A 13,067-nucleotide genomic window follows, 5' to 3' on the forward strand; every position below is an offset into this window, starting at 1 on the left:
GTGACCAAGTCAAGTCATATTCCGTGCAATTGTCTGTTTACTCCCAGGTTGCCCTAGAAAAGCAACATCGGGTCATTTCGCTTGTAAACATCTTGCGGATATCTATATATCTATATATCTATATATATCTATATAAATTATATCTATATATAAATAAAGGGAATCTCTAACGGGGGAGTAAGTCATCTTGAAGCTGGCAGGGCCGCTGATCTCAGTTTACGAATTAAAATAGCGGGGACCGGACTAGACTCTAAGAGCGTTTCCCGGTCACGATTGTGAAGCAGAATAAGGGGGTGAAGAGAGACAGAGACTTCGAGCAGCGGCCGGAGCCCAGGCCGTCGTGGGGCGGGGGGGCCGGGGGGGGGGCGTGGCGCGGCATGCAGGTGGCTCAGAAAGCAGGAGCGTTCGCCTCCCCGCCCGTGGGAGCCTCCAGCGAGAGCAGCCCGGTACCCGCCCCGGGTGGGCACCGCAGCGGTGCAGCGGTCAAAGGCCGGCCGAGGAGCGAGCTCTTGCTGGGGAAGCGGCTGATCGCGGTGTCCGGCTGCTGTTGCAACAGCGTCCTGGCGGCCGCGGACACCTGAAGCCACGGGGAGGCGGCCACGGCTGGGGCGTGCCACAGGTGGCAGTGCCCCCACGGGACCGTTGGGGGCCCCGCCGCGCCTCCTCCTCCCCGGAGGATGCTGTCGATGCTGAATGAGGCGCCCTTGGCCCCGCGGCTGTGTTCCCGGCCCGGAGCTCCGACAAGGGGCGGCGCGGCGCCCCCTTTCCTCGGCGGCGACGCGGGGCTGGCGGGGGCCGGCAACACGATGTAGCGCAGCGGGTGCGGCTGCAGCAGGGGGCCCGGGCGGAGCCGGGCCGGTAGCGGCGCGGCGGCGGCGGCCGGGCAGAGCAGGAGCCCCGCGGGCCCCGAGGGATGCAGGGCGGGGCCCAGCGGCGCGCCTGGCCCCGGCCGCTTGAAGCGCTTCCTCCTGCGCAGGAAGCTGCCGTTGTCGAACATGTCTCTGGAGGCCGGGTCGAGGCTCCAGTAGCTGCCCTTGCCCGGGTGGCCCGGCTCCCGGGGGATCTTGACGAAGCAGTCGTTGAGCGACAGGTTGTGGCGGATGCTGTTCTGCCAGGCCGGGAACTTGCGGCGGTAGTAGGGGAAGCGGCCGCTGATGAAGGCGCAGATGCCGCTCAGCGTGAGCCGCTTGTGCGGACTCTGCAGGATGGCCATGGTGATGAGCGCGATGTACGAGTAGGGTGGCTTGGCCGGGGCCGGAGCCGGCGCCGGCGGCGCCCCCAGCTCCTCGAGTTCGCCCGGGCCGGCCGGGGCGCCGTCCCTGGTCCCTGACCGGGCGCCGTCGCAGCCGCTGCTGCTCTCCGGCGCCCCCCGCCGGCCGGGCTGGGGCCGCCGCAGGTACCGCTCTTCCTCCTCCTCGGGCAGGACATCCAACGGCTCCTCTTCTCTTTCCGAGCCCCGGGGGCTGCGTTGCGGCCTCTGGGAGAGGGGACACTCGGCTCTTTGCAAGTCCATGGAGGATTTGGTTCTGGGGATTCCACAGAAGCGGGTGCCGGGGAACCGTCTGGCTAAGCTACCTACGACGGTGCGGGACCGGGGGCTTCGTTAAGTAAAGGAGCTTTTCTCTCGACTTGCCAACTACCCACTTCCTATTTTCTTTTCTTCCTTTCCACGACAGTCTGGCGAAGATGTGGGTTAGTCTTTATTATAGCTCCTGGGCTCGGACGGAGTCCCTTCCTCTCTCCTTGGTTCCCACCCCTCCTACTTTACCCCTCCCCCTCCCCCCTCCCTCCTCTCCGCTCTGTCCCATTCTCTCCTGCTGCAGTGGGTTAGGGTCTACTGAAGGTGCAAGAAAAAAATGTTAGTTCTCGTTTCCTTTACATGCTGGGGGGTGGGGGTGGAATGCACTTAGAGTTTTTAAAAAGAGCAATCCAGTTAACGAAAGAGAAATTTTTTTTAAGCCTAGCAATCTTCGGATATAGTTCCTCTCTTGGAAGATGGTACAAATACTGACTATGAAGCTTAAATACTTTGGCCGGATAATGAAAAGACCCTGATGTTGGAAAAGACTGAAGGCAAAAGAAAGAAGAGACGGCAGGGGATGAGATGGATATTTAGTGTCGTGGAAGCAAAGAATATGAGCTCCGATAGACTTCGGAAGACAGTGGAGGATAGAAGGGCCCGGTGTGCTGTGGTCCAAGAAGAGTCGAGATACAGGTTTAACAATTCTACTATACTGTGTCAACAGTATAGTAGAACTTTAAGGGAGGGGACCGGGAGCGGAATTTCCAAGAAGTTTTAGAAAAGCCAAGGTAAAACTGAATGCTCTATTTTGGTTTTTATTTTACAGAATAACTGGAAAGTGAGTAACCACAACTTGATGAGGGCAATAAGTAAGAATGCCCTACCCCCTTAACATTTATTGGCTGTGTGAACGTGGGTTGTTCCCTTGGCTTCTGATCTTGTATCTTCATCTGTAAAATGGAAACCCTAATACTTACACTATCAACCTCACAGGACTGAAATAGGAATGGCCACATAAAGCATAAAGCAAGATAGACAGAGACAGAGAGAGATTAGGAATGGATAGAAGGGTAACAGTCATCGGCTTTGGCTTAATTAGAGCCAGGAGGGAACTTGGTGATTATTGTACCTGTAGCCCAACAGACTAAACCGCAAGAGTAAATTGCCCAAGAACATGCAGCCTGAATTGGGGCCCAAGATTCCTGGTGCCAAATCCAATACTCTTTCCACTAAATCAGACGTGCTATGTTAACTTCTCCCTGGAGTAGTCCTTATCAAACTTTGTTTTTCAAAGGTGAAAGATGTCAAGAATGAGAGATCCAGGAAGAGTAGTCTTTACAACTTGGGAAAGTGGAGATGGCATCACCAAAAAATAATTAAAACTGGAAGAAAAGCAGGCAGCCTGGGAGAGATAGCACCTCTAACTCATCAGCTTTGGAGATAGCAGCCAAGGATTTTCAGGGTGTCATTCCACCTGTTCACCTCTGCCTAACCATGGACAGCGCCTGATGATCTGGTTGTCTTGTTAAAAGTAACTATTGCTCTTTCCTTCTCCCTGCATTTACTGTGACTAAAGTCAGGATAGGTAAGAATTGAGAAGCTTGTCTCAATTAAAAGAGTTGTGGTTTTTGTTTTTTAAACTACTTGACTTTATCCGCACTCCACCTGCCAATTTTCCCCTTAGTCTGGAAGGGACTAAACCCTGTTTTCTAACCAGAAAAATCCAGAGTTTAATGTATATCCCCAACTTTCCTTCATAAATATTCAACATAGGATCAGTGGAAAGAACACTGGCTCTGTGAGTGAGAGGACCTGGGTTCAACCCTGTACTACCTTAGCAAGTCACAACTCCTGGGACATAGGTTCCTTATGTTCAAAGTGAAGGAATTGGACAAGATGGCCTCTGAGGTCCCTGACAGTTCTAAGTGGGTAAACCTATACTATACCATCTGCCTGCACAGGAACCAATTATTTTAGCTACTTTCTTCATGGTGAAGGAAAGGTACCCTTAGGGTCCAGACTTTAATACCACAGACGTTTCTGTACATAAATATGGCCAAAGGGAGGAGAGGGTTTTTCCCCCAGCCTACAATAACCTACTTTAAAAACAAAATTAAAAGAATGATTTCAGAAAAACCCGAGGAGACAAATAAATTGATGCAGAATAAAGTGAGCAGAACCAGGAGATAATTGTGCACAGTAACAGCAATACTGTAATGATGAGCAACTGTGAAAGACTTGGCTACTCTGATCAATACAATGATCTAAGACAATTTTGTTCAAAGGACTCATGGTGGAAAATGCTGCCCACCTCCAGGGAAAGAATGATGAAAAGTTTTCACTTTATTTTTCTTTCTTTTAAAATTTTGCAACATGGCTAACATGATTTGTATGATTTCATATGTGTAACTTATATCATTTTTGTTATTTGTCCTTCAGTCTTGAAAAGTACCAGTGACATCACAAGTGTGATATCTTGACTTTCAAGTGAACTGGATTTAAGGGAGGCAGAGCTGCTCAAAATCATCAGCCTCACTCTTTCATCAGAATCATGGAAGTCCAGTGGCTTTGCTTGCCTTTTCAATTAATGTTAAAAATAATTTAAAATTTTTAAAAATTAAATTTAAAAAATGTATTTATGTCACAGGATGTCTTTTTAGTAAATCTAGGTATTCTGGTTAACTTTTGGGGGAAGGAGGTGAGATGGAGTTTTTTTGATTTCTGTGACCTACCTCACAATTTGAGGTACTAAAATGATGGTCCAAGTCCTTGTATAAAAATTAATCCATTTATTACTAAAACTGCCAATACAACTCATTTTGTGAGAAATATTAAATATAAAAGAAATATTTGTACACAGTCTATTATAATCCCTTTCACATAATCCTTTTCACATTGAGTAGTTTATTTTGAAGTAGATCATAACCCCTTAAAGTCTCTTAGCTGACCCATTAAAAGTTCAACTGTTATTTTTCTTTTTCTTGTTTTTTTTTTGCAGGACAATGAGGATTAAGTGACTTGCCCAGAGTCACACAGCTAATGGGTGTCAAGTGTCTGAGGCCAGATTTGAACTCAGCTCCTCCTGACTTTAATACCACAGACGTTTCTGTACATAAATATGGCCAAAGGGAGGAGAGGATTTTTTTCCCCAGCCTACAATAACCTACTTTAAAAACGAAATTAAAAGAATGATTTCAGAAAAACCCAAGGAGACAAATAAATTGATGCAGAATAAAGTGAGCAGAACCAGGAGATAATTGTACACAGTAACAGCAACACTGTAATGATGAGCACCAGGGCTGGTGCTTTATCCACTGCACCACCTAGCTGCCTCTCCTTTGTTTTGTTTTGTTTTGTTTTTTGCAGGGCAATGGGGGTTAAGTGACTTGCCCAGGGTCACACAGCTAGTAAGTGTCAAGTGTCTGAGGCTGGATTTGAACTCAGGTACTCCTGAATCCAGGGCTGGTGCTTTATCCACTGTGCCACCTAGCCGTCCCCTCTCCTTTGGTTTTTAAAGAAGTACTACACTTAATTTAACAGTAGCTTCATCTAAAATGACTCTCGGAATGTACCCTGGGCAAACTAACTATGCCAAGATAACCACTTCCCAACATTAAAGAATGTAGGTTATTCTTGGGCTAAATATGAGAAACTGAACAACACAAGCCTCTTTTTGAATAGCCCCCCTCCCCCCCCCCTGCCCCGTGCCTGAAGCCACTGTGGGTGATATGTAACAAATCTGCCCAGAAGATTGATCTTGACATCAGAAAGATATCATGAGCTTAGCTATACATACCCTGGGTGGGCATTTAGCACCCTGTAAAATTTCTAAGGCCAGAAAAGCAAAAAGCAAGACTTTATTGATATGTAATGTCAGAAGCCTGGCTTTATGTAAGCAACAACAATCCAGCCTCAAATCACACCCTGAAGAAAAGTTTTGCTGAGGATCTACTGATACCTGCTTTCCACAGACATGGGAATACATCACAGGGCAGAGTCAAAGGCAGTCATGATTTAGCAACTGTTCTACATCATTTTGGGATTTAGTTAGTTGGCTCATTTGAATAAGTGATTGTGCTTTGTTGTGTTTTCATTTTTTAGTGGTAATTCATCACATTGCCATCTATTTAGAAAGGAATGTCACTGAATTTTTAATGACCAAAAGTGAAATAGGAAAGACTGCTATATTTTCAATTGGAGTTTCTATTATATGTTTTATAGCATCAACACACCCTCAATCAGTTTCACGTTCATCTTGTGGTCCTGGTCATGATTTCTAAGCTTTTGGGGGCATTTCTGTGTTTCTGCAAAGAAACAATGTGAGGAATATATCTGAGTTACTTTCAACTTCTTATGACTTTGTAAGAAAGTGATCTTCATCTCTTCAACCTCTGACATCTAGAACCCCAGATACTGGATGATGTAAAAATTTACATCCATCAATGTCACCACTGCTATTTTAAAATATAACATTATGGGAAGAACTTTGAATTTGGAAACAAAAAAGCCTTAGACTTAATCCTGACCAACACTAGGTAACCACGGACAAGTCACATTACATAAGCTTCAGGTAACTCATTTGCAAAGTGTCAGTTAGCCAATTTCATCTTCAAAGTCAATTTTGAAAGACAGCTTTAGTGACACCTGTCTGAAATAAAATTTGTTACCAGTAGACAGTAAGATTCAAGATTAGGGTCAGCTTTTTGTTCCATTTTTTAATTCCTTGCATTTATCAGTGCTTTGCACAAGGTAGATTCTGAATAAATGCATGTTAAATTCAATGCATTTCCCAGGAAATATATAACGCATACTGAAAATTTTGCAATATTTATTTAATTTATTACATAGCAGAAAAAAACTTAAAAGATCTTAGAATCCATACCAGTGGGCAAGAAATAGATGCATGAACAGAGAAAACTGATTTCCCAAGTGTATCATCGAGTCTTGATTAGAAATGCTTCTAGTGTTAAGGACAGACTTGGTCTTCTCTGAAATGTAGTGTCAACTGCCTTCTTGTTTCTCAGTCACTGTATCTATAAATAGGTGTTTAAGGATTTCCTTATCTAAGTTCCTGCCTGTAAAGAGAACAAAATACAATGGAATTACTCTCCCTTATATTTACTTTAAAACATTTAGTCATATTAATCAGACACTACTTAATATCTCATGGTCAACATAAATATAAAAATAGGGGTGTTGGGGTAACAGCCTTTCATATGTCAGAAAGGAATAATTTTTTAGCTGCATACCTTAAGGGAGTTTGGATTTTTCAAGTCTAAAGATCTTATGAGGTTTTAAAAAACCTGTCTCACATTTTATGTTGATGAAGGTTCTAGCCCATAATTAATAATTCAGTTCAAAGCCCTAGGTCCAAAGTCCTGCTTAAATTATATAGCTGAACAGTAATTCCCTCACTCACCTATCAGCACCAGCCTGTTGTTTCTCTCAGTGTCCTCCTTCCACCTCACTGGAGTCTCCTCCAAATCGTACAGCTCATGAACGCCTTGGACAATCACTTGGTGTGGTTTATCTTTGATAGACACCAGCCCCTGCTCATAAGGACAATGACTGATCAATTCCAGTTCTAATCTAAAATTAAGTACATAAATACCGATGTCAGTGGCACAGGAATTCCCATTCCATTTCAAAGTGATACTCCTTTGAAAAGGAAATACCACTAAACAGTAGGAACTATCAATGGTAATTCCCATACTCAAGGGAATTAGGGGAACCAAATAAAACTTCCTAAAGCCTCCACTTTTCAGGCAGATTCTGTTGTCTCCCGACCTCTCAAGTCTCTTAGAGATACCATATGTCACAAAACAGGATCTTTGTTAGACGTTCACCTGCTTCTACTGATTATTCTTCCACTCCTAAGTTCCTTTACTTGTTCACAGTTTCTATGGAGAAGTCTGAGAGATTATAGGATTTTGGCTTCAGGCAGTAAAGTGATCCTGTTTTCACACAAAGGCCCCAGATAAATTAATAACTTAATAATAAAATAAAATACAGGTAAAGAATATAACTATTAATCTGTCCAAAAGTTCATCTTTGCACTGGTTTTCAAGAAGACTATGAATATATCATCTGATATTCAACTTTTAACCATTCAATATTATAAGCTTATCAGAATGAAACACATTAAAATTTAATATTGAGAAAATTAATTTTTCTTCCTATACCAGCTAGCCCCTGATTGATCTGTAAAGAATAATATTAAATAGCTGTAACAAAAATCTCAGGCACAGAAGCTTAACACCCACTCAACAAATATTTGTTGACTGAATAAACACAATTTTCCTCCTTTTCCTCTGGGCCTCAGTAGTCACACCTGCCAGATACATCAAAAAACTCAGTATCATAGGTCTTAATACTGACATTTCTGGTAAAGAGACTCTTGAAAAAATAAAACCCAAGGAAGACTTCAGAATTCTCCTCCTTCACAGACCTAAAGCTAGTGCTAAGGGAAGGAATTCACCACAGGACAGCTTATTAATTAATTAATTAGCAAGACAAGAGTCTTGACACCTGGGAGCCTAGAGCAAAGGGTGACATTTCAAAGTGCACAGGTTGTTTTAGCTATAACACAAAAAAGGAGCTGTCCAATCAATCATCCTTTATAAGGTGGTTTGAAAAGTCCCCCTTTCAGACCCAGTAGGAATAAGACAAAAAGAAAAACAAAGTACGTGCCCTCCACCCAGAAATATGGCTCTAAAATTTCTAGCTAAGAAAGTGACCACATCTCAAAGTAGAATACTGCACCTTTAGTCGGATGACTTCCATGGTGCTGCCTGACTTATTTTTCACAGTCTTTTCCCACAGAAGATTCTGCACACAAGAACATATTTTAAGGAGAATGTCGCCAATGGCAATAATAACAACAATAATAATATAATTACATGGGAATTTTAATAATAAATGTAAAAGAAACAGCTCTCACTTGAATAAATGTATGTAGATTTTCTTCGGTTGCACTTCCTAGTACTTCAAACGTGACTGTAACAATACTCTGTAAACAGAGAAATATTTAATCATCACTTTTGATAAAAATATCTTATAAAAGCTGCAATTACTAAGAAAGGTGGGGCCCAGAGTAATTATGGCAGATGCAACCTATGCCTCCTACTATTCTCCTCCATCTCCTTGTAGATTTTTCTCATTTTTGTCCCTCCTTTTCCTTTTTTCCTCTTTTACTGTCTGCTGACCACTTCTTCAAGGAGGCAACCACAGAAAATATTTAGTTTTACTGTTAAAAAAAAAAGTTGTTAATTCACTGTAAAACTCAAGAATGTGCCAGGGCTGCCACCTTGGCTGGGGTAAGACACACTTCTAAAGAAGGATGATTTGGTGACTGGTCTTCTGGCCACTAAGATATCTTCCAATTCTGAAGTTTTGTGATACAGTCTATATATCTTGATGGTAATTATCAGATTGGAAGTGGACTGAAAGCAGACAGGTTGCTAATTAAATGAACTTCATCTTTGTAAATGAAAGGCAGTGTGTATATAGTTAGTAACCAAATCATTTTTCCTGCATTCTAGAAATAGTGAAAATTGAGAGATTTCTGTTAAAAGTTTCTTGAGATGATGATAATGATGACTAAGCTGTTCATAATTAGTAGCAATAGATTTCTACTGACCCATACTCTGACATACTTCATTAAGAAACTAAATGTTTCACCTTTTCAAGGTAAAAATTCAAGTGTCAATTTGCTACTATAATCAATATTTTCAACATAAATGACAGGCATGAATCAAGGATGGGTACTAATAAATGTGTTTGTTTTCCTCTCAGAAGAAAAAAAAAAGAATGCTGAAGTTGAGCTGAAAATTCCTCAAAGACAGGAGAAAGAAGCCTTTATAAGGGCATTGTAAGATGAACCTTCCTTCCCATGGTTGACCTCTGGGAAACAGTGATGCACAAAAGCAGCAGGAAATGAAGAGAGTGACTTATGAAGAGCAAAGAAGAGCAAAGAAGTCTCCAAACAGAATGCTTATTCTCTCCCAATCACAATGTTTAAACACTGTTAGGTGTTCCATTTAGGAGGATCAAAACCAAAACCTTTTCATGTGGGAAAAATAAACTCTTATGAATAAAAATCATTTGCCTGTTCCTTTACAATTGCCTAGCTAAGCAGCTAGGTGGCAGAGTGGATAGAGCAGTGCACAAGGCCTGAAGTCATTTGAAACTGAGTTCAAATCTAACCTCAGACACTCACTAGCTGTGTGACCCTGGGCAAGTCACTTAACCCTGTTTGCCTTAGTTTCCTCATCTGTAAAATAAGCTGGAGAAGGAAATGGCAAATCAACTCTAGTATCTTTGCCAAGAAAATTCCACAAAGGGGTCACAAAGAGTAGGAAATGACTGAACAAGAAAATTAGTTGTTTCTTTTCTCTGAAAGTCTAATTTTAATTGCAAAGTGTGAGCAGAAGGGTGTTGCTCAAACCATGATCAGAAATCTCATCTTTGATACCCTTTCCAGGGAATTAAGAAAAACAAGATGCTACTTCCAAGTTACCCTTTCATTAATGCTGTTCAAAAATTTCCCTCCCTCCATAATTAATGGAAAATGACTACTTGCTAGGTCCAGTGCTGAGTTCTGGAGATATGGAGATGAAACAATCCCTGTCTTCACAGATCTTTACCATCTAAAAGGGGTAATGACATATACACACACATATATACATACATACACATGCATGGTACAAATATATATACACACACACACAAAATAAATACAAGGTAATTCTGGGAGAGAGGGAAGGAAGGAACTAGTTGGGGGGGGGTGGAGAATCTGGAAAGACTTTATGTGGAATACTGGTTCTTAAAATATGGTCCATGGTTTCCCAGGAACCTCAAGACTCTTTCAGAGGGTCTGCAAGGCCAAAATTATTTTCATAACACTAACATGCTTTAATTTCTAATACTGATTTATATAAGCCATATAAACAAAAGTTCTTTATGATCTTTAATAATTTTTAAGAGAGTAAAGGAGTCCTGAGACCAAAAATTTGGAGAACTGATATAGAAGGTGGTACTTAAGCTTTCTCTTTAAGGAAGAGAGGGAAATCTGTGAGGAAGATGTAAAAGGGAATGCACTGCAGGTATGGGAGACCTCATTTGCAAAGGAGATGGAAAAGTGTGTGTCAGTGTGAAGAAGGCAGGAATGACTGAACTGCAGAATATGGGAAGGGGAGTCAGTGGAGTTTCCTGAGTAGGGTGAGGTGATTTGGTCAGACCTGTGCCTTAGGAAAATCACTTTGGCAGCTGTGTGATGGCCTAAGGGTATGGGAAAGCTTGAGGCAAGAACACCAAATAGAAAGCTTTTATGATAGGTCAGAGGAATGAAGACCTGAATGAGGGTTGTGACAATGAGGGGAGAATGGCTAGAGATACTGACAGAAACCGGACTGGCAACTGCTTGAATATGTGGGGTGAGAGTAAGGAATCAAAGATGATACTGTCATGGGGCGCAGAGCACCCCAGAATTTCTCTGGGGCACACCGAGGAATCTTCTCCTTGAGAAACTAAACCAGAGGACAGATAACGCCTAGAGGAACCAAATCGAACTGAGCTAGCTTGGAATTCCTACCCTTCATTCTGGTCTCCCTTACCCTGGGGAGATAAGTTTGGGTGTGGCTGTGGCCTTTGTGTCCAGAAGAGGGATCCGTAGCCACCCCTCACCCAATTCCTCTAGTCACTACTAGTGGGGGATGGTCCACCTTCACTAAAGGAACTTTCCACAGGCAGATGGTCCACCCCCATCAGGCCTCTATAAAAGTATCTTCCAGTCTCCTGTTCGAGGAGATTTGGTACCTCTGAGCCATGTGCTTTATGCCAAATCTCCCCATGAAAAGTCCAAGGATTTCTTTCATGGTTTCCCTCCCCCCACCCTTCCCTTCCCTTGCTCCTAAATAAACTATCACCTTGTTATAACTAAGTTTTGTGTGCAAGAGGGTGTAATTCTTTAAAGAGGAATTCCCAAGAACCCCAACCCCAACCCATACCCCATTTTTCCACTATATCATCACTGAGGTTGAAAACCTAGGTGAATAGAAGGATGCCCTTCCTTATTAGGTATTGTGAGGGAAAAACAATCCTCTTCTCAATAATTCTCAGGAACTCAGCATCCATGTGACAAAGGCTTTTATCTAGTGTGCAGCTAGTGGGTGCCAAGAAAGGGGGCTCACAGGCCCTAATTTATACCCCAGTGCCTAATGCCAATGGACCCTCCCCTTTTTCATCATTGGTCTGATTACTCAAGGGTTACAATCTGCATGCAAAAACTAGCTAATTGGAACGCAGTATTCCCACCCCTCTTCCTTATATGGACACAACTCTGGAGTGGACCTTATGGAGACCAGGGCTCCTTGAACCATGTGATTTTGTTAGCCTGAGGGGGGGAGGGGATCTGAGACCTTTGTCCTACAAACAGGTCAGGAGGAATATGACTGACTGTTATACTCTCATTGAGAGGAGACAACTACCCATTTTCTCCCAGGTATTGTATAAAAAGTAAGGATGTCTTTCCTATTACTTTACTCCAAGACAAAATAATTAATTTTTAAGTCTGTTTATTCAAAACCAAATACCTAGTCATTTTTCCCTCCTTAAGGGTGGAGGAGAGAGTGAATCATTGGATCCATCATAGATAGCACTTGGAGTCCAAACTCCTCATTCATCAACAGGCAAACAGGTTAAGTGACTTGCCCAAGGTCATCTACCAGGAGTAAGGAGCAAAGCAAGGATAGGAACTAAGGTACTTTGATAACAAATCCAGTTCTCTTGACACACACCACAGCCAAAATTATTATGAGATCAAATACACACTACTTTAATCACTTCTGCATAAGAATTGGCCTGTGCAGCTAAATTTGTCCTTCCACAAAATAAAAACTCAGTACATTTTCCTTCAGATTCCTAGAATAGGCATCTCAAGAAGGGCAAACAGCCAAGTCTATGAGGTACACTCACAACAAATGAAAGGATTTACAGAGCTATTGCTCTGTAACCTATTTGTGAAGTTGTCCTTTATTTACTATAAGTATTTAATTCTATTCAGTCAATCAATAAACATTTATTAAGTGCCTACTATGTGTCAGATACTGTGCTAAGTGTTGGGGATACAAAGGCAAAAAACAGTCTTTGTTCTAAAGTCTTTGCTCCATAATCTAAAGGGGAGATAACAGGGACACAACTCTGTACAAATAAGCTGTGGGAAAAATAAAGTGGAAATAGCTAATAAAGAGAAGGCACTAGAATTAAGGGAGACTGGGAACAGTTTCCTCTTGTTATGGTCCCAGGCCACCCCAGAAGTTCTCTGGGGTACATCAAGGAACCTTCTCCTTGAGAAACTAAACCAAAAGACAGACACACCTAAAGAGATAAGTGGAAACAGATCAGGACTGAGCTAGCTCGGGGACCATCACCCTTCATTCCAGTCTCCCTCACCCATGGGGAGATAAGATTAGTTGTGGCTGCTGCCTTTGTGGCATGAGGAGCAGAGAGATGTTTTGAGAGATCTGAATCCACCCCTCACCCAACT

At 42.6% G+C, this 13,067-nt stretch overlaps 2 protein-coding genes across 3 annotated transcripts in view; both read right to left on the minus strand.

Moving 5' to 3' along the window:
- Positions 1-388: 388 nt before the first annotated feature.
- Positions 389-1,513, minus strand: LOC122739069 (forkhead box protein D4-like). The gene has a single exon (XM_043980930.1). It carries the CDS (start codon positions 1,511-1,513, stop codon positions 389-391), a length of 1,125 nt encoding a protein of 374 aa, XP_043836865.1.
- Positions 1,514-6,333: 4,820 nt separating this feature from the next.
- Positions 6,334-13,067, minus strand: part of LOC122737166 (COBW domain-containing protein 1-like) — a 63,940-nt gene continuing 57,206 nt past the window's right edge. The window contains exons 12-15 of one of the 2 annotated variants that reach the window (XM_043979633.1): positions 8,463-8,531; positions 8,285-8,350; positions 6,942-7,071; positions 6,334-6,597 (exon numbers count right to left, since the gene is read on the minus strand). In XM_043979633.1, coding sequence (XP_043835568.1) covers positions 6,524-6,597; positions 6,942-7,071; positions 8,285-8,350; positions 8,463-8,531 — 339 coding nt within the window. In that variant the 3' untranslated portion in view covers positions 6,334-6,523. Of the gene's footprint in view, positions 6,598-6,941; positions 7,112-8,284; positions 8,351-8,462; positions 8,532-13,067 lie in introns of those variants that run through there. The other variant, XM_043979634.1, reaches the window with a different exon arrangement.

The sequence above is a fragment of the Dromiciops gliroides genome, chromosome 1 (assembly GCF_019393635.1).
Source record: "Dromiciops gliroides isolate mDroGli1 chromosome 1, mDroGli1.pri, whole genome shotgun sequence".
In the NCBI taxonomy this organism is placed as follows: domain Eukaryota; kingdom Metazoa; phylum Chordata; class Mammalia; order Microbiotheria; family Microbiotheriidae; genus Dromiciops; species Dromiciops gliroides.